Source organism: Mycetomoellerius zeteki, unplaced genomic scaffold, assembly GCF_001594055.1.
Source record: "Mycetomoellerius zeteki isolate Tzet28-1 unplaced genomic scaffold, Tzet1.0 scaffold47, whole genome shotgun sequence".
Taxonomy (NCBI): Eukaryota; Metazoa; Arthropoda; class Insecta; order Hymenoptera; family Formicidae; genus Mycetomoellerius; species Mycetomoellerius zeteki.
The window spans coordinates 439,572-461,171 of NW_017257468.1; the positions used below are offsets into that span (position 1 = coordinate 439,572).

The 21,600-nt window shown below is 33.9% G+C and overlaps 2 protein-coding genes across 5 annotated transcripts; one reads left to right on the plus strand and one right to left on the minus strand.

The window, feature by feature from the left end:
- The first annotated feature begins 488 nt into the window (after positions 1 to 488).
- On the plus strand, positions 489 to 4,146 carry LOC108727062 (CAAX prenyl protease 1 homolog). Of its 3 annotated transcripts, none has more exons than XM_018454972.1 (7): positions 489 to 565; positions 1,622 to 1,885; positions 2,150 to 2,296; positions 2,626 to 2,829; positions 2,943 to 3,458; positions 3,705 to 3,848; positions 3,923 to 4,146. In XM_018454972.1, exons 2-7 carry the CDS (start codon positions 1,784 to 1,786, stop codon positions 4,139 to 4,141), a joined length of 1,332 nt encoding a protein of 443 aa, XP_018310474.1. In that variant the 5' UTR covers positions 489 to 565; positions 1,622 to 1,783; the 3' UTR covers positions 4,142 to 4,146. The 3 variants fall into 3 exon arrangements, with proteins under 3 accessions (XP_018310474.1, XP_018310475.1, XP_018310477.1); XM_018454973.1 differs by having other exon boundaries at positions 1,688 to 1,885; XM_018454975.1 differs by lacking the exon at positions 489 to 565 and adding an exon at positions 662 to 1,548.
- A 5,885-nt stretch (positions 4,147 to 10,031) lies between these two features.
- On the minus strand, positions 10,032 to 21,352 carry Isha (Insulator su(Hw) mRNA adaptor). Of its 2 annotated transcripts, none has more exons than XM_018454945.1 (15): positions 21,176 to 21,352; positions 18,956 to 19,084; positions 18,591 to 18,882; positions 18,266 to 18,447; positions 17,915 to 18,187; positions 17,686 to 17,829; positions 17,369 to 17,613; positions 17,109 to 17,294; positions 16,808 to 16,929; positions 16,513 to 16,721; positions 16,245 to 16,422; positions 15,127 to 15,426; positions 14,531 to 14,758; positions 12,449 to 13,852; positions 10,032 to 11,345 (listed from the first exon to the last, which is right to left on the minus strand). In XM_018454945.1, the coding sequence occupies exons 1-15, from the start codon at positions 21,203 to 21,205 to the stop codon at positions 10,474 to 10,476; spliced, it is 4,794 nt and encodes a 1,597-aa protein (XP_018310447.1). In that variant the 5' UTR covers positions 21,206 to 21,352; the 3' UTR covers positions 10,032 to 10,473. The 2 variants fall into 2 exon arrangements, with proteins under 2 accessions (XP_018310447.1, XP_018310448.1); XM_018454946.1 differs by having other exon boundaries at positions 10,474 to 11,345; positions 12,449 to 13,828.
- Positions 21,353 to 21,600: the final 248 nt, after the last annotated feature.

Below are 21,600 nucleotides of genomic sequence, written 5' to 3' on the forward strand. Positions count from 1 at the left end.
AGTGGATGAGACTGTAAGAGTAACAAATTGACCAATTACAGTTGAATGTAAGAAGAATAATCGACTGTGATTGGTCAATTTCTTACTCTTACAGCCTTATCCATTACTGATACTGCCATTGTAGACCACGCATTAGGCCGGAATCAGACTAGGCATTAAAGATTGAGATTGAAGATTAAAAGATTGAAATTTGACCAATCAAAACAATAGGAGCTAAAATTCCTTTGCCCTCATTGGTCAAATTTCAATCTTCAATCTTCGATCTCAATCTTCAATGCGTAGACTGATTCCGGCCTTAGAGTTCAGCCAATTAGAACGAAACGGATTAAAATTAAAATTACCTGATTGGTCGAATTCTAATCCTTAATTCGCAATCCTCAATCTCCAATGCGTAATGTGATACGGGCATTAGCTTTGTGCACACACCATGTTATCCCTTCCACCATGTAATAAACATCATTTTTTAATGCTACACTGGCGCACTCTGGTAGAGCCGGGGAAGCGTAACTGAAAACTTTTCATCATATGTGAGTTTGTCGGCCCTGGATATAGCAGAGCAAGAAATGTACGTAACGTTTTACTTAATGATTTTGCTTAATGTACATAATGTTTTAATTAATGTATGTAACGTTTTCTCGATGTATGTAATATTTTATTTGGAATTAAAAATCTGTTTTATCGACATCGATCAAGTTCGGCCGTCGCTCCAGCATCCTCTTAAGATGGTCTTAGATATAAGATCTGACTTCACAACTAGTTCTTATTTCAAGACCGTCTTAAGTAATGTCTTAAGACACTAACCCTCTGATTGATTCGTGACGTCTTAAGACTATACTCAAGACGGTCTTGAATATAAGAATCGACTATGAATACCGGCCTATGAATACCGGTCTGTGTTCCCGTCCTTGTTGCAGAAAACTTATGGGTGCATTTCGTTTCACACATGGTGCATCATTTATCCTTGTTCACCGAATGTTAAACAAGAATAGATGATGCATTATGTACATCATGCGTGAAATGGGATGCACCCTATGAAATGATGGCAGGAATCACATGTCCTACAGACCTAGGTGCGGTCAATGAATCCGGGTTCACAGGTTCATCGATCGATTCCACCGATTCCACCTGCGCGGCGCAGGATGCGCCCTATGTACACGATTTTTCGCGTTTAGGAGAACACCTCGCTCCACCTCCACCTCGCGATTAAATACTAAAATTGTGTATTCGCGGAGGACGCAGAGCACTATTGCTTCAATACGAGCAAATACGAGTTACGTAATATCTTGATTCAATCAAAGACATTTAAAGACATATAGACTTAAAGGCCTATAGTGAATTTCACGTTGATTCGATCGAGACAAAACTGTGGATCGACTACGTGTGACCTCGAAGAGGCACATACACCAACATACACTAGATCAGTAGATTTATCGCATGATACTATGACCCTTATGAATGGGTCGGAAAGCAATATAGGGGTGTAAAGAAGAAGAAGACGTAAGCAGTAAGGAAATCGCAACATGTTGGATTGGCTGTTTATATTACTGAGTTACGGTCTTCACTCTGATTGGCCCATTCGCGTACTGCTCGTGTCTTACTGCTTAATTTTTCTTCACTTTAGAGAGCCATTGCCATGGATTTCTTTCACATTCCGTGTTAATCGCCATAACGGCGATTTTTACTTTAGCGCGAGGTTCTAAACATCTTGGGAAAACCAAACAGGGGACGAAGAAGAAGAAGAAGAAGAAGAAGATTCTGAACATCTCGTTAATATTTTAACAAAATGGAGGCACTTGTAAATTTTTGGGAGAAACATCTTCTTGAAATAGTTTTATGCATAATATGGCTATTGAGCTTTTGGGAGCATTATTTAAGTTTCCGCCAGGTAAAATCTACCTTTCTAACCTGTAATCTTTTTTTTTCACTTTTTTAGTATAATGTTCATAACGCTGTGTAACTCTAAAATTAGCAAGTTTATATGATTTGTTGATTAAATTTCTATATATTTACATATCTGTATTTTATTTATGTCACATTTATTTCAATTTTTATTTTAATTTTTATATATAGAAGAGATTATTTTAGAAATGTAAACAAATGAATTGATTCGTAATTACAGCCAATATTTCTGATTTATGTATATTTACAGAGAGCATTGATGCAACGTCTGGTTGATTTACCCAAATCGCTTGAGGGCTTGATAAGTAAAGATACGTATGATAAGGCTCGTGCATATGAGTTAGACAGAAATACCTTCAGTAATGTACAGGATATGTATTCTAAGATTTATAATACCGTGAGTATCATGAAACGCTTCTATGAATTCTGTATACTGTTGATTAATTCTTTTGTCGATGGATACTTGGATGTTCATTGAATTTTAAAGGACAAAAATTTTTTTTATATTTTTGTGCACATTTTTTGATGCCTCGAAAATCCCACCATTCGAACAACAAAGAGGTTTTGCAAGATTTGATTTCGTTTTCACTTTTATATTTTTAACTGGAACCTTGTAAAAAACGGCAGTGAAAAGATAAAAAATTATGCATTGAAAAAAGGATTAAAATAGAAATTTTTTAAGATATTATTCATGGATTTGTATTATATAACATGGTATTTTTACAGTTAATGCTGATATTTTATGGCTATTCCTTTTTCTGGCAATGGAGCATTAAAATAACAAAGTATTATGGTTTCAATCACGAGAATGAAATGGTGGTAAGCAACGTATGTTGCTTTATCTTAAGCATATTTTTCCACATAATCAGTCTGCCAATGGTGATATATGATACTTTTGTTTTGGAACAGAAACATGGCTTCAATAAACAAGTAAGATTCTTTACATGCAATATAAAGACATTTTTATAATCTTCATTTAATTATTGAGCGTTAGATTTGATTGAAAAAGATCTTTGCTAATTATTGTTACTACTTATTTGCAGACAGCTATGTTTTTTATTAAAGACGAAATTAAGAGGTTCCTCGTGACTCAAATTATCAGTTTACCTCTTTCGTGTGGTGTAATTTGGATTGTGCAAAATGGTGGCGATTATTTCTTCTGGTACTTGTGGATATTAACTGTGCTAGTAACGTTATTTTTAATGATTTTGTATCCAGAAGTAATTGCACCATTATTTGACAAATATTCACCATTGCCCGAGGGTGAATTAAAGCAAAAGATCGAAGAATTGGCAGCTTCCTTGAAATATCCTTTGTACAAGTTGTTTATAGTTGAAGGCTCCAAGAGATCGTCACACAGCAATGCCTATCTATACGGTTTTTATAAATACAAGAGGATAGTTCTCTTTGATACACTCATTAAGGATTATTGCAAGAAAGACGGCAATGATGCCGATAAAGAGTCTGGTTGTGATACGAATGAAATACTGGCGGTACTCGCGCATGAATTGGGTCATTGGAAACATAATCATGCTTTGAAAGGATTTCTGCTGAGTCAGGTATAATTTTAAAGTTGATTTATATCGTCATTTATATATATTATTTCGAATTGGCCTTGCATCATCAGTAGTAACACCTTAATATTTGCTAAGTACTTTGCATTTATTAAAGAATCACTTAATAAAATTTAATAAAATAATATATTTTAAAAAATAAAATATGTTGTATATAATCTGAGAAATTCTTTAGATTCTTCTTTGTATTTAATAATATTTTGTTTTTAATAATATATATCTTTTTTTCAGATAATACTTGTAGCCAATTTTGTTATGTTTGCCAAACTCTTGCGATACACACCAATGTATAACGCTTTTGGCTTCGTCGATAGTCAGCCCATCATTATCGGTCTACTTATTGTAACAATGTATATTTTAATACCACTGAATACAGTAAGTATCGATTAAATTTTTCTATTGCACATAAACAGAAAATTATTCACACAAACTCTTTTTATTATTTTCAGATCTTTAATTGTATTATCGTGGTGATCAGCAGAATACATGAATTTCAAGCAGATCTTTTTGCCACGAAATTAGGCCACGGCGAGGCTTTAAAAGCAGCTCTTTTAAAATTACAGAAGGATAATTTGGGATATCCTTTACATGATAAATGGTATTCCTGGTGGAATCATTCACATCCGCCTACCATCGAACGATTGGAAGCGGTAGATAAAACCAAATAAGGGGCGAGTTTTTTATTATGCGCGGTTTTTATAACTTTAAGAACATGAAAAGTGAAGCCTGGAGTTTACCGATACAAAAGCATTAATTTATGTTATTTTACGTTATGTTTACGTTATTTTAAACATCGCATTTTTCCTTTTTATTGTAATTCTAATATCCAGAGTTGAACGGACCTAAATAAGTCCAAGATAATTATGCTTCCTGTTTATTGTCATAATATCAATATGATTCTGTTTTTATTATATCTATTACACTGCGTTCCAGTTGGATAAAAACTTTTAATAGAGCTTTACTCTCTATTGTACAACATTTTTATATAATATATATATTAATATATTCCAGCATTTAATATTTACAATGTGTAAACACTTTTCCAGTATTATTAATCTCGTGAAAAATGACGATATTTTGTAAAGTATTTTCTTTCTATTTTTAGGGATTTATCTTACACTTGGATATTTAGAATATATTATATTTTTCGAAGACGTGATTTTTATATCAGGAGATACGGTTGTGTCTCGTGTGTTAAATCAATCTTGTATATATTATATTATATATGCTACCAGAATTTATGCTTTACTTTCAATATATCGTTATTTATCATTCGTAGATTCTAAATACCATTAAGTAAACGTTTAATTAACCTTAGGATAAATATGATAAACGCAAAATGTAGGTTGTTACTCCATTTAGCATTGTTTTTACAATACTGGGAATTTGTAAAAATATATCACATTTGTGAATAATCCACACATTTATTCTAGTGTTAATAGACATAAGACTTTGTCATGACTGCTAAAAAAAATTTAGATAAGATATAATTAAAAATTCTCCGATTTTCCACAGTATGACAATGTCAAGGAAGATAATATATCTATCACTTCTAGTGAGCACTCTTGCTTTCAATCATATATACAACTTATATATATGATATATAAGTATATCCAATTATATATGCATATTATATATGTGTATAAGTGTCCAATCTAATTATGTACTCATTAACGAACGTGATGAAGGCTGCATTTTTTCATTCTTAAATGACTAAAGATAAAAATAAAGAAAGATATAAATACATGTATGCATTCATTTTTGTAACAAAAATGTTAGTTACAAAAATAAAAATTTAATTTCTTCTAAAATACTTACAGTATGAATCTCTCGCAGTTAGCTTGTGCGTGTGTGTCCACTTATTAAGATTTTTACTTCATTATGTCCAATTTGCGGATGTACCAAAAAATAATTTATATTGAATATAATAATTTTTACATATATTGAATATAATTTTTTTGTAAAAACTTTTTTTATCAAAAACATCCATTTACCGCGATCAAATTTGTAATTAATCATTAAAAAAATCTGCTATATAGTATCAACTTGTGAAGGAAAATAAGGATGTTCTGAAATAACAATGTATTTCCTTTATATGACTTGATGCATTTCTCATACATTGTATTGTGCTATCTTGCCTGTGGTTGAAGCTTGTATGCTTCATAATTTTGAACAAACTCAGGCGTCAAATATAAGTTTGGAAATATTTGCGCATATGTATTGATCATCCCTATTAATTTTCTGTGCAATTTTCATTACAAAAGTTATTGCAATCTATACTAATACTTACCTATATTACGAATGCAGTAACGTTATATTATACAAGATTCTGCAAAAAGAATACAAATGAATATGTAATAACGTAATTTTAAATATCAGGTCTTTCTAATGTAACTCTTTTTAACAAACGTGTTAATTTATTAAAGTTTTTTTTAGTGTTTTATAAATTACTCGGTAATTTCTATTTCGTTTAATATCCCCTAACATTGAATGTGTGTGCGTGCTATCATATTTAATCAAATAATATTAAATTGATTATATTTCATAGATATCTGAATATCAACAATAACGTTAATGTAAGATATTAATAAAAATGTTTCTATATGTGATAAAATACGACTTTATGATTATATTTTATGATTGATTATCCATCCACGATAATTTCATTAAATAAAAAGAATTGTGAATAAATGAAAAATTGTTTAAATATTAAATCAAGCAGTTAACCAATGTTTAATTAATTATTTAATATTATCGAATTAAATAATTATCAAAGAGCATAAAAATTGAAAGAAAAATAGAAAATGATCTTTTTATGAAATATGATTTTTAGTTGTGGCAAAATTACTTTTGGTTTATTAATTCTATAATTCGCAGATTCACGTATTTAAGTTTAACGAATAATTTTTAAACACATTTTAATAGTACACAACTTTTCAGAAAACGTATTATTTAACATGCTTGTATTGTGTAATAGCCGCAATGAATATTTAAAAGTAATTTTATGTTTTCACTGAAATGAAAAGTAATTAAAACACTTCATAAAATGATCTTATAAAAGAAAATATTTTATATATAGGATATGAAACTGTAATGTAACTAGAAAAAGATGATTCCTCGTGCACAAGCAGAACGAAGATATAAAATACAATATTTTCATATATCTCTCGTTTCTGAGAAAAATAAGTTTAAAATTGAAAAATTAATTTATAATTTATATATACATACAAATATATTTATAAAATATTATACGTAATAATTCTTTATTATGTTAAATAGATATAAGTAAAAATAAAGAGATCAATTAGAATCAAATTAAAAAAAATAATATCTAATATTGCAAAGGCATTTTTCATATATACATTTTTCTTTTCTTTATATATATTTTTTAAAATTATAGATATATATGTATACATCGAAAAACAAAATGATAAATTAACGACATTAATTAATAATAGTTTAACAATCTTGCTAATTCAAATATTAATATGATAAATGCGCCATTTTTTGTTTTTATAAAATGTTACTTGTTTTATTAATACTTTTATTAAATTAACAAGATTATTTTCAATTAAACTATTATTATGTAATAACATCTATTAATATATTTTTTCCGTATGCGTGCGTGTGTTAAAAAGATATGCTAGAGTAAAGACCTTAAAAAAGGCCTTTCTTTGTCATTTTTTTTTTAAATAACTATAAGTCTTAGAAGAAATATGAGTTGGTACATCAATTTGGCACACTTTGCAGACATTTGAAGAATTTTTATGTGTCAAAATATAAATATATGGCAATGGATCATGTTTTTTGAACACAGAAGTCTATCATGCTGTGCACGATGTTGCACAGCATGATAGACTTCTGTGTTCAAAAAACATGATCCATCGGCGGCGTAGAGAACTCAAGTTGTAATTATTTGAAATGAAAGTTTCTTGAAAATTTCAAATCTGTATGGTTTCAGTTAAGCTTAGCGATTTAAAAAAATTTTTTTTTACAAAATGGCAGCGGTTTAAAAAAAATTTTTTATTTCACTATATTTTACACCTTAAACATCTCACCCTTTAAAACAATTAAAAAAAATTCCTACGCTTAATTGAAACTATTCATTTTGTGAAGCTACTGTTCAAAGCTGAGGCCGATTGGTCGAAAATTGTTTGAGTTATAAACGCCGCCAGTTGAGAAAAAGTTGTTTTGAGAAAAACGCTTTTAAAGTTTAAAGATGTGTATCTCAGCACTATGCACCCGTTCGCTAAAACTTACATAACTCGAGAAACATTTCAAATTTTATAAAAATCTTTTAGCATATTTTTAAGACATCAATTTTTCGAAAAATGTAAAAAAAAATTTTACTCTGGCTTACCCCTTAAGTATATGTGTATATACAACACACGCACATACATACGTATATATATATATATATATAAAAGTGCATATATAAAATTTAAAAAAAATATATAAGTCGTTAGAGTTAAGTTTAAAAGGCTAAACAAATTGTACACGAGGAAACATAACATGCCTCAAAAAGGTTTCACATTACAATTAGATTAAAAATTTATATACAATCCCATTGTAATATATGTATAAAATCCTAGAATGTAGTGCCGCGCACCACTCCAGGTTTGTTCTCGTTTTTAAAATTTGTTAAACTTTACATTTATGAAACTTATGATTACAATGTATCTTTAATGTGTTACATGAATTGGAAGCAAATGCAACTATACATTAAATAAATAATAACAATTCAGCTTGTCCTAATAGTTTTTCACTTGTATACTCGTACTCATTTCGAAAATTCTTTATGATATTTGAATTACAACAATTTATGAAGAAATTAATCCAGAAAAAACGAATATATATAAGTGATATGGATATAAACAAATGTCAGTACATTGTTATCTGTACAATACATTTTACAGAACTTCTAATTCTTATATACGTTATAATATATGTATTATAAAATTTGTCAACGAAATGTGGACATTACGATTGTTGAAAATTACGATAAGTACCAGCATGCTACTAGTGAAAAGAAAGAATATTTTGTCAATTTATTTTATGTTCATATTAAGTATACGCTCTTAAATACAGTTGCTGTTTGTTCATGGATTCACATATATGAATATATGATCGTAAAACGTAACTTATAATAAAGTAAGTTCAAAGCAAAGAAATAGGCATACATGCATTTTCTAACGTGAAAATATCAAACATTGTTATTATACGCGTCGAAATAATGCTATCATATTCTATTTTAACGACTCGTTAAAAAGTCTACCATTATTTCTTAACAATCCAGTTTTTATTTATTATTAAAGGCGCGAAGTGAACGTCTAATAGTAACGTTTCAAAATCAAAGAGTTCGGTTCAGTTGACGAGTCCAACAATTGAACACGATCGGACAATTCAACTTTGGAAGTCGTTCTCTCTCAATACCATCTCTTAGCCATAAGTCATTATTCTAATATCGTTAAAGATACATAATAATTAATTAAATGGGTAATATATGTATCGACGAGTTTCATCCTGGAGTGGTGGCGGCCAAGCAATGGCTCTCTTAATATCATCTTAGTCACATTTTCTTGACTAACGGTATGTGAAAGTAATTGGGAACAATACCTTGCACTTGTCACTCAGTTTGAGCGCAAGCACGTGTCTTCCATCGCTGCGCCGTGCAATACATGCGTATGTGAACACAGGAACCACGTTGTCTGTACGTGTGTGTGATGTGTGTAAGTTGAATGGAAGCGCGTGTACGCGTATGATACGTCGTACCTTTGTAACTATTCTCGCTCTTAGACTCCAACAGATTAATTTAAATTCTCATGCAGAATGAAATGAATCTGTGCCGTGAATTAGCGTAGTAACATTAGGGTCATTTCAATTATTCGTTTATGCAAAAAATTCAAGGGAAGAAGCACAGAACCGATAAAAAAAAAGATCAGAAAGAAAACGATAAACGGATATATTCTGAACTGTGTTATGTACATGTCTCTGTAGATGCCTAGAAATATAATTCGTATATTATACACGTGCAGACTTCTTAGTTTGTCGTTTTCATTTTGTCGTAATCAGGAGCTACACGCGTATCGGAATAACAAGGCCATGTTTCTTTTGTTATCAAAGACGTTATATATAAAATATTTATTCTTTTTCTTTCTTTGATTGAGCAATGGCAATCAGCACATTATATTCATTCATTTGTTCTGCTACGAAAATATAAAAGTATGTACAATTCAATAAATTAATCCTCAAAGGGGCATGAGGTATGATACTATCGCTGTACAATACCCGATAGATGATTCGAAATTAACTACAGGAAAGTTCTTAATAAAACTACAAACAAATTGACTGGAGATTGATTTCGTATAGATGGCAATGATGGAATTCTTTCGAATGTGTCTATATATACGTTTATATATATATGTATGCATATATATAATTCTTTGTTATGTATATATATATATAATTGCAACTATTATTCAACGTAAAAGAAGAGGAAAAAAAGTGGTAAAGATTTTGATAAAAGAATTTCAATTAAGAATTGAATCTCTGTATATACCTCTACACAGATAAACAGGTCCTGTGTTCACTCTATCACAGCAATTATCTAAGCAGATTTCAGTTGGGAAGAAATCTTGATTAAGACTTACACGAGAGTCAACAATTGAACATTTTGACGATTGAAAGATTCTCAAAACAACTCACTGGACCCAATGGCTCCCCCACCACTCCAGAGTGTGATAATTCTGAGTCTGTAAAATCGAATTTTTTTTCACTTTTTTTCTTTCCCTCTCTTTTTCTCGCTCGCTCGCTCGCTCTCTCTTTCTCTCTCTCTCTCTCTCTCTCGCTCGCTCTCTTTCGCTCTTTCTCACTAGCACGACTCTATGTACATCGTATCGATTTAAACGATATATTACACGAATCTGCCTGAAGATTCTCTATACTTCACTTTGGTAATTTTCCAAATATCGATCTTTTTCTTCCTTTCTTTCCTTTCTGTTTATAACAAGTCCGCTTGCTGTTCCACTGATTGTTCACTATAATTCTCACTGACGTGCCCTATTTGTTCGATCGATTGTACCACATTTTGCTGCGCTGACTCTTCAGCTGGAATGGGTGCTTCGTATTCACACTGTTCCTCTTCACCCTGCTGCGTTAGCGCTAAATCGTTGCTGGAGAAATGATCCACACCAATTTCGAAGGCGTTGGCCTCATCATTTTTATAACTCATCTCATCAACATTGTTATCGTTCGATATACTTGCAAATTCGTTTTCTCTGTCACTATGCATCATATTCTGCTCGTGGATTACTGACTCATCTTGATTCTTTTGCATCAGAAGATTCTGTTGATCAATAGCCGAGGCTGAAGCATCAAAGCTATCCTTCGCTTCTAATTTGCTGTCATCTGATATCCCTATTTTATTTTCGGCTTCTTCCGACGGCATCTCGTCCACGTCATCCGTCATTTGTGGGCTAATATTGCCCCACCTGGATTTTCGATTTCGGTTGCGGTTCTCCCGCTCGGACATGTTTTTATAATCTTGATGCTTCGTTAATTTTTGTTTTTCTCGTGGAAGATGATTCTCACGTTGTCCATGTCCATCGGGTTCCTGTCCAGACCATGATGCGGGCCCACCGCCCTCCTGATTTCTCCATGGTCCATCTGGCCCATGCATCGCCGGCGGACCCATCGGGCCAAACGGTGGCCGGATATGCGGTCCTGGACGACCGCGCATTTCATCGAATGGCGGTCGGAAGAAAGAGTCCGATTCTCTGGGATCGAATGGTGGACCTCGAGGTGCGAACGGTGGCCTCATCCCGGGCCTCATACCTCTCGGACCCATGCCACGTAGATGGAACATGAGAGGACCTACAAAAGACACAGCAAAGTGACACACGCACGAAGCAACATAATTACATTCGCTGTAAATAAAACAGATCATCTTCGTTTGTTTTATATCACATTGCATATTTTTTTAACATGTAAATCGCGGAGTAAAGAAATTAAATGAACAAATTAACATTGAGAAATTCATACGGATAGTCACAGATATAATTATTATGTATAAAAATATGACATAAGTTTATCAAAAGTTTATAACTACTGCTGTCATGCAATACATGCGTATGTGAGCACAGGAACCAATATTGAATATTTTATATGGTAAGAAATATGAAGCTTTAAGAACAATATTTATTTATTATTCATTTCTTCTCTCTTCCTTTTTTCTTAATTAAAATCAAATTTAAAATTGAATTATTATGAGTCATATTATTTCTTTTTAATGCATTTGAATGTTCTTAATTAATAAAATTTAAAAGTATTTTTTAAATCAGAAATTTTAATGCCTCTATATTTCAAATATGAATGTACATACAGTAATCAGTAAAAAATTAAAAATAGATAAATTAGAACTGTTTGTAAAAGTTAAAGTGACTGATTGCCAATTTAATGTTAAATATATTAACTATAATATTATATATTTAATATATAATATTAAAACCTAATATTAATGTTGACTGTCTGCTATTAAAAGATATATCAAAATTTTGATACTTTTTATAAGAATTTTTTGGGATGTCGCGGGGCTCCAAATGGGAATGGTAGTTTCATGATTGGGGCGTCTCGGGTTTTATCCGTCATCATACGTACGGATTTTAAATTCCTAATCTGCATGAAGCGTCTCCCTAGACCACGTTGGGGTTTACGCATATGGCTAGCAACTATATCATGTAAAACAACTATTGTTCATTAGAATGTTCATAAAGAATTTTTAGAACAGATCAAGATTCACTCAGAATTATGGAGCAAATCGATTGATCGATTGATAATAATTAGTAAGAATTATTTCAATTTGCAACAAGAAACATGGCCTTATTAAATGCGCTTAATAATATCTCATACAATAACTATTTTCTAACATAAACTACCAAACATAGTTACAAAGAAGATAATAGAAAATTCAGTCTTACCGGGTCCTCTGGCTCCGCGTGGTCCAAATCCATCAGGACCAACCGGTCCTCTCGGTCCTTTTGGCCCCATTAAAGGCGGCATTCCAAACACTGGCTCCATTGGCCCACCAAAGAATTCCCTTCTGCGGAGATCGAAGTCGGAGCGCTCATTGTGACTCCTGTGATCGAAGCCGTCCTGCATTCGCGGATCAAATCCATCGCGTCTCATCTCGTACTCAAAACGCTCACGTTCGTACTCGTCCACGGGTGGTCTGCGAGGACCACGTTCTGGTCGCTCGAACTCGTCTCTAGCCGGGCCTAGCCTGCCCGGCGGAAAGTCGTCAGGTCGAGGCCCATTGTGGCCTAACCTATTCTCGTAGTGTTCCTCCGGGAATATGCCAGGCTGCATTCTAGGATCGTGAAAATCGTCCATCTGTGAAGTCCTTGGTCCACCGCGCGGCGGGAAATTTTGTCGCTCAGGTCGGTCAGGCAAGCCGCGTTGTGGAAACTCGCGCGTGTCTGGCGGTCGGAAATCCGGTCCTCGCGGAAAGTCAGCTCGATCCGGAGGCATCACTCCAGGGAACTTAGGTAGGTCCATCAATGAAATCGGCATGTCACCGGGTGGTCGTCGTCCTCCTCCACCTCCAGGACTTTCTTCGAAGGTCCTGTCATTCCGTTCGTTGGTACGCTCAACTCGGTTGCCACGCATGTTCCTGTCCATTCGGTCATCCAGCGGTAACGTACCGTCCGCCAACTGCCGTAGTCGTTCGGCTAGACTGGGCTTGCCTTCCTTCTTCGTCATGCCCTCGCCTTCTTGCATGTTTTGATTTTGTCCACTCGGTCCTTCCGAGTGTCTGCTGCTGCTATCCCGACTCTCCCGGGTCTCACGACTGTCTCTGTCGCGTCTATCATCCCTCTCTCTGTCACGACCGTCACGATTATCTCTCCGTCTATTATCTCGACCGCGATCTCGTCCTCTTCCTCTATCCCTGCCACGATCCATCCTGCATTCGTTGATATCCATGCGATCTCCGCGATCTCGATCACTCCGGTCTCTCCTTTCCCTGTTCTCTCGATCACGTTCCCGTTCCTTGTACTCACGAGATTGGTCGTTCTCCAGACGACAGTCGTTTACATTGCTGCTTATATTCATCGCCGCGATCAACTGATCACTGAGGTTCGGCTTGTCCTTGGGCAAGTTGCTGCTCAAACTTTGCGGCATCGCGTCCTCCATCTCTACGTCCATATCATCCGAGTGATGCTGTTGTTGAGGTAGTTGCATCTGTATGGGTGGTGGCGCCGGACCAACTCCGTACGGTTGTCGTAACATCGGCAAGTTCGGCATACTCGTCTCTGTCGTAGGCGGTGGTACTCCAATCGGTGGAACATTGTGCGGCATACCTGTAATGTTCAGGATCTCGTATCCTGTTTGGCTCTGATTAGCCAACTTTGCTGGGCGATAAGAATATTAAGTATTATCGCGGATTCAATTAAAATTAGATTTGAGAATACACATGTACTATATTAGCGCTGATAATTCTAATTATTTCTATTTTATTTCTATGTATACAAGTTATTTTCGTTTAAATCTGAACAAGACAGGAAAATATCCCATTATGTCATTCTTAAAGTAATAAATCGTAAAAAGTACAAGGATATAAGTAAGACTAATTTGTAATATATATAACGATATATATATATACGTAAAACTCTATCATATTAACTCTGACGTATAATGTAGTGAGCAAAAAATATCAAATACAAGGCTAAATAATGGATAGTTTTTTAATTATAATATATCGAAGACGTAAAATTTTTGCCTACAGAGCATCTTTGATACATCGTAGCTCAAAAATTATCCATTATCCAGCCTTGTATCAATATCTTTTCTTCACGACATTATAAGCTACATATGTGAAAATCATTCTAACAATTTTTCATATAATTAGTATAGGATTCTATCATAAAGATAATTCAGTTTTATCACTGATACATCGCAATGTGACAAATACGTTATGGTATAGCTATAGAAAATTATGTAACTATTGCAAATATCTCAAGACACTATTTTATTAATTATACTTATTAAAGAATTGTACATACCAGTGGAATTTGGTTTATCCGAAGGCGCTGCAGGTGCGGGCAGTGGAATTTGTGTCAATAAACTTACGCCAACACCTGCTCCAAATGGCGGGTTTACTGGGGGTGTCAACATGGTTTGCATCATGCCGGGTGGTCCCAGCAGACTCTGCATGTTAGGTGGTGGTACTCCGATTGGAACATTCGGCATTAGTCCATGTGGCATTTGTAGGCCCATGTGGCTAATCATTCCTGTATCATTCGTAAGATACTTTACTAGAAACCTCATTAAATCGTAGTATCATTATGGATATCTGCTGTGATGCAAAAAAAATGTTTTTTCTTATGAAGCGTGTACAACTCAAGAAAAAACAATAAAATAAAGAATATTATGAATTGTATAAAAATAAAAAAAGAATAAAAAATAAAAATATATATATATAAGAATATAATATATAATTCAAACCATATTAAAATTATTGTATAATACTATGAATAACTATATATTGAATATTATATATGCTGCATTGATATGTTGCACTTGCAAAATCATACTCATCTAAATATTCATCAGAAAGATGAATTGAATTTAAGAACTGATAAACGCGCTATAATCTTACGTGGCACTCCAGGTGGCATTGTAAATGCTGGCGGCATCATTTGCAACTGAGTGTTCGGTGGAGGCAGTAGCGCAGCCGATGTTGGAGGTCTGATTGGTGGCGGTTGACTAGTGTCGACTAATTGTTGTTGCTGCGGCGGCTGCGGCTGTTGTTGCTGTGAACTAGCCGGCGGTTGTATGACATTAACAATACCATCCGTCAAAGTAGGTATGGGAGCGCCAGTGGCAACTATCGTTTGCTGTTGCAGATGCAACTGCTGTTGCAAAACATCTGCACTTGTGCCAGGGTGTTTCAGTTTCCCTGTGATATAAAAAAGAAAACATAAGGCTTGTTCTTTGTCACTACACTAGTTTGCACTTTCTATCTCTTTTCACCAAACTTCAAATATATACTTATTTGATTTTAAGTAAAGGTGTACACTAGTTCAGGTACAAAGAACAAACCTACATATTTTAGAATTTGTAACTAATTATGACATGTAATAATATGTATGATACGAATATACTTTTTAGTAAAATATCATCAATTATTTTAATAGAATTAATAATATTTTTAACAACAATATAAAACTATTCAGAGTTCTATTTCAACATGACTGATTCACAGTCGGATTTCAGTTCAAAAATATTACTCTGTAAAATAAAATAATACTCTGAATATTTAATCTCGTAAGTTGGTTCAAGTTACATATCACTTTAATTTATGTAACTGAATTGAAACTTGCCTTTTAAAAAACTCTTCTCTAATGCTGTCCAATTAAAAAAAGCAAATTGCATAACAATTGTAACAAATTGTGAGCGAAAGGTAAATAAATTTCATGAATACAATCTTTAATTTATGAAACTAGAGTTTATTATGTATCTTCTTATGCAAGGGCAGTTGACTCGTAAATAGCAATCTCTTTTCTGTCTGACTTTCATGCCGCATTCAGTTTATAAAATATTGATTTGTGGGGGAGTCAAAGATTGCGAATGAAAGACTTATGAGGTGTAATTGTAACCCATGTTTCAGGAACAATAAAACTGATACATAATTTATTAAACTACCTTTCCAATTACTTTTCACATGCAACATGTCAATGTACTCTCCATGTGTATGTACAAATTGAAGAAATTTACCTTTTAAATGAGGAGGTAATGTGTCTTCATCTATCATTCCTCCTTCTTCTAGTAACTCCAATTCTTGATCGGTAATGTTGATTAATTTATTCCAGGGGATATAACTGACGCCTAGCTCTACTTCCCAGTAATCTTTCCATTCCTTGCCTTTTACTCCTTTACCAGGTGCCCATGCCAACTGTATAATTAAAATAGAAATATATTGTATATACTAAAGCATTTCAAATTTATTCAGCTATTATATAAGAAATGTATTATAAATAATTACCGTAATAGCTTTGCCTTGCATCTTTTGATTTTTTAATTTTGTTAACGCTCGATATGCGTCCTGTCTTCTATTCATACATATAAATGCACAACCTCTTGGCGAGATTAAATCAATGCTAACGATATCACCAAGCTCTCCAAATGTATCGGACAATTCTTCTTGATGTACAAGTTTTGACAGATGTCCTACCCAAAGTGTTGTACTGCAAACTGTAAAAATGTGCGTTTAATTTTTCCTGCTATTCTAATTCACAAAAGAAAATGAGGAAGATCCCCTTTGTCTTTAAAATACATACCACTTAATTTATCTCTAACTATTGGCGGCAAACCGCGTTTGCGTCGCTCCCTATCCTTTTCCCGCTCTTCTTCTGTCATCTTTTCTCGGCTATCATCACGTTTTCGAACTCTTGAACGAGACCTAAGAAAAAGGAGACGTATATAAGACATATGAAATATGTGTCTGTAATATAAAATTAATAGTACAAAAATATAAGTTAATCATTCGACGATCTTTATTTTTTTATATTTAACATATTCCAAATTCTTCAATAATAAAGACAATTTCATTTAATGTTGATTATAAGCCTTTATAATTACCTTCTTCGTCTCGATCTGCTTCTAGATCGAGATTTTCTATCTCTATCTCGATCTCTATCTCTATCTCTGAGTCGTGGAGATCGGGATCGACTGTGATGTCGATATCGTTCTGGTGATCTACTTTGGGAACTCGCATTTTCACAGTTTACAATTTCTACACTACTGCTATCACGTCTGACACTATTCCTATAAAAAAGCGATCATTATATAAGAGAGTTAAATTAGTTAATTATGGTATTGTTAAATTATGATATATTTACCCGGAATAATCTTGCGTTTCTTGACGTTCATCAAGCAATGGACTCTTTTGATTTTGATGCGCAGACTGATTTTGTCGAATGTTCGATAAAGACTGGGAAGAGTATGACATAGCTGGTGGATAACCAGGTGGTGGCTGACTCATATCCTGCATCACATTGCTATTCATATTTGATGCATAATTTTGTGTGCTTGGTTTCAAAATATCAGAAGGTTTTAAATCACATTCAGCTGCAAATGGAAGATTCTGAAAGAGAAAAAAAATTGATATACAAAAATCATAACATTAAAAAATTAAAAAATTATCTGATCAACTTACAGGAACAGTTTGTGCTAAATGCTTATCAAATTCTTCTTCCTGTTGTTTCATTTGTTGTAGCTTGCGCATCTTTTCTTCCATTTCGAGTGAAGAGGTTGCATTGCTTTGCATGGTTTGTTGTAAAGTTTGTAATTGTCTCATAACCTTCAAATGGAACAGAACACGACGTATATAGTGAGATTATATTTTACTTTAGTATTGCTATTAACTTTTGATATTCGGCAAGTACCTCTGGATTTGCAAGCAATAGTCCAAGACTTTCTAAACTGCTGTTTGCTGAAACCGTATTGTGCTGTGTATTGGCTGAGGCAGCTGTGTTTGGAGAATTAGTAACAACGACATCGTCATCTTCTTCTTCTCCGTAATCAAAATCTAACAACTTTTTATCAAATTTGACGGAACTCTTTGGTTCGTTCGTAACATCCTTTTTCATAAGTAATTGCTGTAAATGTTGTAACTGATCGAAAAAAGAGGAATCCACCTGACCAGAGTTGGACTGATTCTGTGTGGAAAACAAATAAAATCAAATAAAATTTCATGACATATGCACACAATGTATAAACATATGTGACAATATTACCAAAAGTTTGTTTGCGTTGACTGCTGCTTCCATTTTTGTTTGTGCAAGCCATACTGGATCAATTGTTTTTCCAGATGGAAATAGTTTGGGATCCTTCACAGCATTTTTAATTGTAGAGGGCGGAGTTTTTGTGACTGCACTTACATTACTCAGATTACTTCCAGATGATGCATTTAACGTACCTATTAGTATTAAAATGTTATTTTAATGCTGCAGATATTTTTCATGTATATATATACATATTGTATTCCAAGTTACACACACATATTTATATTATTTATTAATTCCAAATACACATTTGTAATTGTATATTTTTTATATTTACCATTACTATTTACTGGCTGTTCTTTATGTATCGGATGATTCGGGTCTGCCAGATCGAAAAGTGGTTGAATAACTTCTGGTGGGAAAACTGCATTCTTTTGCCAAAGATTTAATACACGTATAACTTTGCTCTTATCCTCTTGTGGGCACTTTAAAAGATTAAGAAAAGTAGTCTGCATATTTTTTGCAAATCGTGGAGCGAACACATCTTTCTCCATCCCAAACTGATGTCGGGACTGTCGAACAATTGAATCTATTACATACAATCCTGGTACTTTGTACTCCGGCTTGCACTAAAACAAAATAAAATAAATTATAAAATACACATATATATACGTATGGCCAAGAAAAAATTTGAATACTTACTTTTTGAATAAATTTTTCCACGCTTTGTACAACATGCTTATAGAATTTTATTGCTTTGATGGCTCCTCGTGTAAGCGAATTCATTTTAGCTTTTGAGATTGGGGGTTTGACATCGTAAAGAGCAGAGAGCTGTAAAATTAAATCTTGATTAATTATGTCTTCTAGAAGTAATATACAGTATAATTCCTTTATCTGCACACATTTATGTGCAATAAAACAAGTTTGTGCCTAATTCTAAATATCCGAACTTATAAGGCCAGTTCTTTTTTTATTCCAGCATTAGAACTTTCCCTCTTGCTTTTGCCAAAAAAAAATATCAAATATCACTTTAAGTTCCAAAAATGTACATTAATTCAGTTCACAAAAAAAAGACCTAAACATATTATTTGAACTGAACTATAACGCTGCTCAGATAACCTAAAAAAACATGACATGCTCCTCCTTTTATTCCAGTTTTTTTAAGATCAATTCCTGTTATCAGAACTAATAAGTACTAAAATAAAAAGAAGAATCCATGAAACTCTAATATGTGAACAATTCAAAACTGTATTGTCCCCCAACATGTTCAGATAAATGGAGTTTTACTTTATTTAGTAAGAATTAGAATATATATTATTTATGTAAATTGTTATTTACATGCATTTATTTCTAAGATTCTATAGTATATGTAACATAAACTATATGCAAAGTGCGTTTATTAATAAAAATGAAATGTGAATACGGACCAATATATACTTGAACAGAGAGTAAATATCAACATATCTCTATTCTTGCACTGCCAAAAGCTGCAGCATTTCAAGTACAGTCAATCATGTAATATTTTCCTAAAGCGGAAATGTGAAACATAAAAACTTGTTGCATTTATGTGATTATATGTATATATATGTATATACACAAAAATTTTGACTTTTCATGTTTTTGCTTTAAGCAAAAAGTCACATGATTAACCCTCAATAATAAGCATGTCATAAGGCTGGCATTCATAGTTCGTTCTTATTTCAAGACCTTAAGTAATATCTTAAGATGCTAATACGGCTCTATTAGTTCATGACATCTTAATAGCGAAATCGACTGAAAGCACTCTAGTGTAATATGCACCACTAGTGCGCACTAGTGTTTCCAATCGAATTCGCCATAACACTGTACTTAAGACTGGTCTTAAATATAAGATCCGACCATGAATATCGGCCAAAGAATGCTTTCAGCAAGAGACACAGAGGACATAGTGTAACACAGTGGATGTGTTAGAAGAGACGTTATTAGCGTTATTTGTGTTATTCCATCTTCGTTAATTACTAGACATAAAACAAGGATGAAACGACACAAGTAGTGTCTCTCTCCGAATGCATCTAGTGAATCATTACATCCGGAGGATCAATTGTGTATCTCGAAATGAAGTAAAAATTACAAAAGTGTATAAATTCACTAGAATAATCATAATTTAATTGGTCAATATCTAATGAATTTGTTTACTTTTGTAATTTTCACCTTATTTCAAGATACACAATGGACTGGTCAACCACTGATGAAGATGCTAAATACTTCAAACGTTACTTGTTAACTCTTTTTCTAACCGAGATCTCGGAGTAATTTTTAGCATCGTGAACACAACCCTAACAATATGCACGTCCAAAAGATGTCGTAAAGACAACATAAAAACAACTTTTGGAGATATCTACAAGATATCTAAGACATAAAGAGATCTTCTGGAGGATACGTGTTGTCTGGGAAGGTTAATTTGGACGTACAAACCACAACATCACATGTGTGCATGCTTGTTTGATAATCCTATAATTCAAAAATACAACTAGCTATTCGCTCAACAAAACCGCGATCACTGATTCGGCAAGTGGCCTTCGAAAACAAATCGCACCAGGTCCCGGCGTTGGAGTAACTATGCAACCATCATCGTGATTGCAATTTTTCGAAGAGTCTCAACGAATTGCGTTTCTTCGGCGAAGATACCCTTTCGTCAAGATCGAACGAGAGCAACGCTGACTATAGCCAAGGGGAAGATTCGGGGGGGACGACGCATCATTTTATTCTTTCGTCGCAAAGGTTCTTGCGATTCTCTCACGAGATTTAGAATGAGATATGAGGTAGAAAGAGCAAAGTTGAGTGCGAGCAGCGTAGAGCAGCGTAGAGAGGGAGAGCTGCCCCTACGACGGTGACCTCTAAGACGTGCGCGTACAAGCGGAGGGACCTCGGGGTGTTACTTACCTCCGCGTTGAACGCCTTCACCGCCTCCATCGCGTGGGGCAGGGGAAGAGCCTCTCGCGTCACCGTCGTCGTTAAGTCTCACGCGGATCCCGACGTAGCGTAATACCAACGAAACGTCCGCACTAAAACTCGCATCTCTCCTTCATCACGCACTGTATAGACGAACCATGCCATTCAAGATGGAAGGTCCCGTGTTTCCCGATACGCATCGCGGGACGGTCGACGCGTGACGTCACACCTGTCGTCTGCCCGATCGGTAAGGCAGGAGAGGCGTCGATTTATGCCGCTTGTTATCGATTATTGTATCGGCCTTATTGGAGCACTGTGATGAAATGTCGTTGCGCGAGAATTCCTAGAACGGTATTCGATTCTTAAGGCCATGACACGTAAAATATTTTAGTTGTAATCGTAAGGCCGCAAGCAAA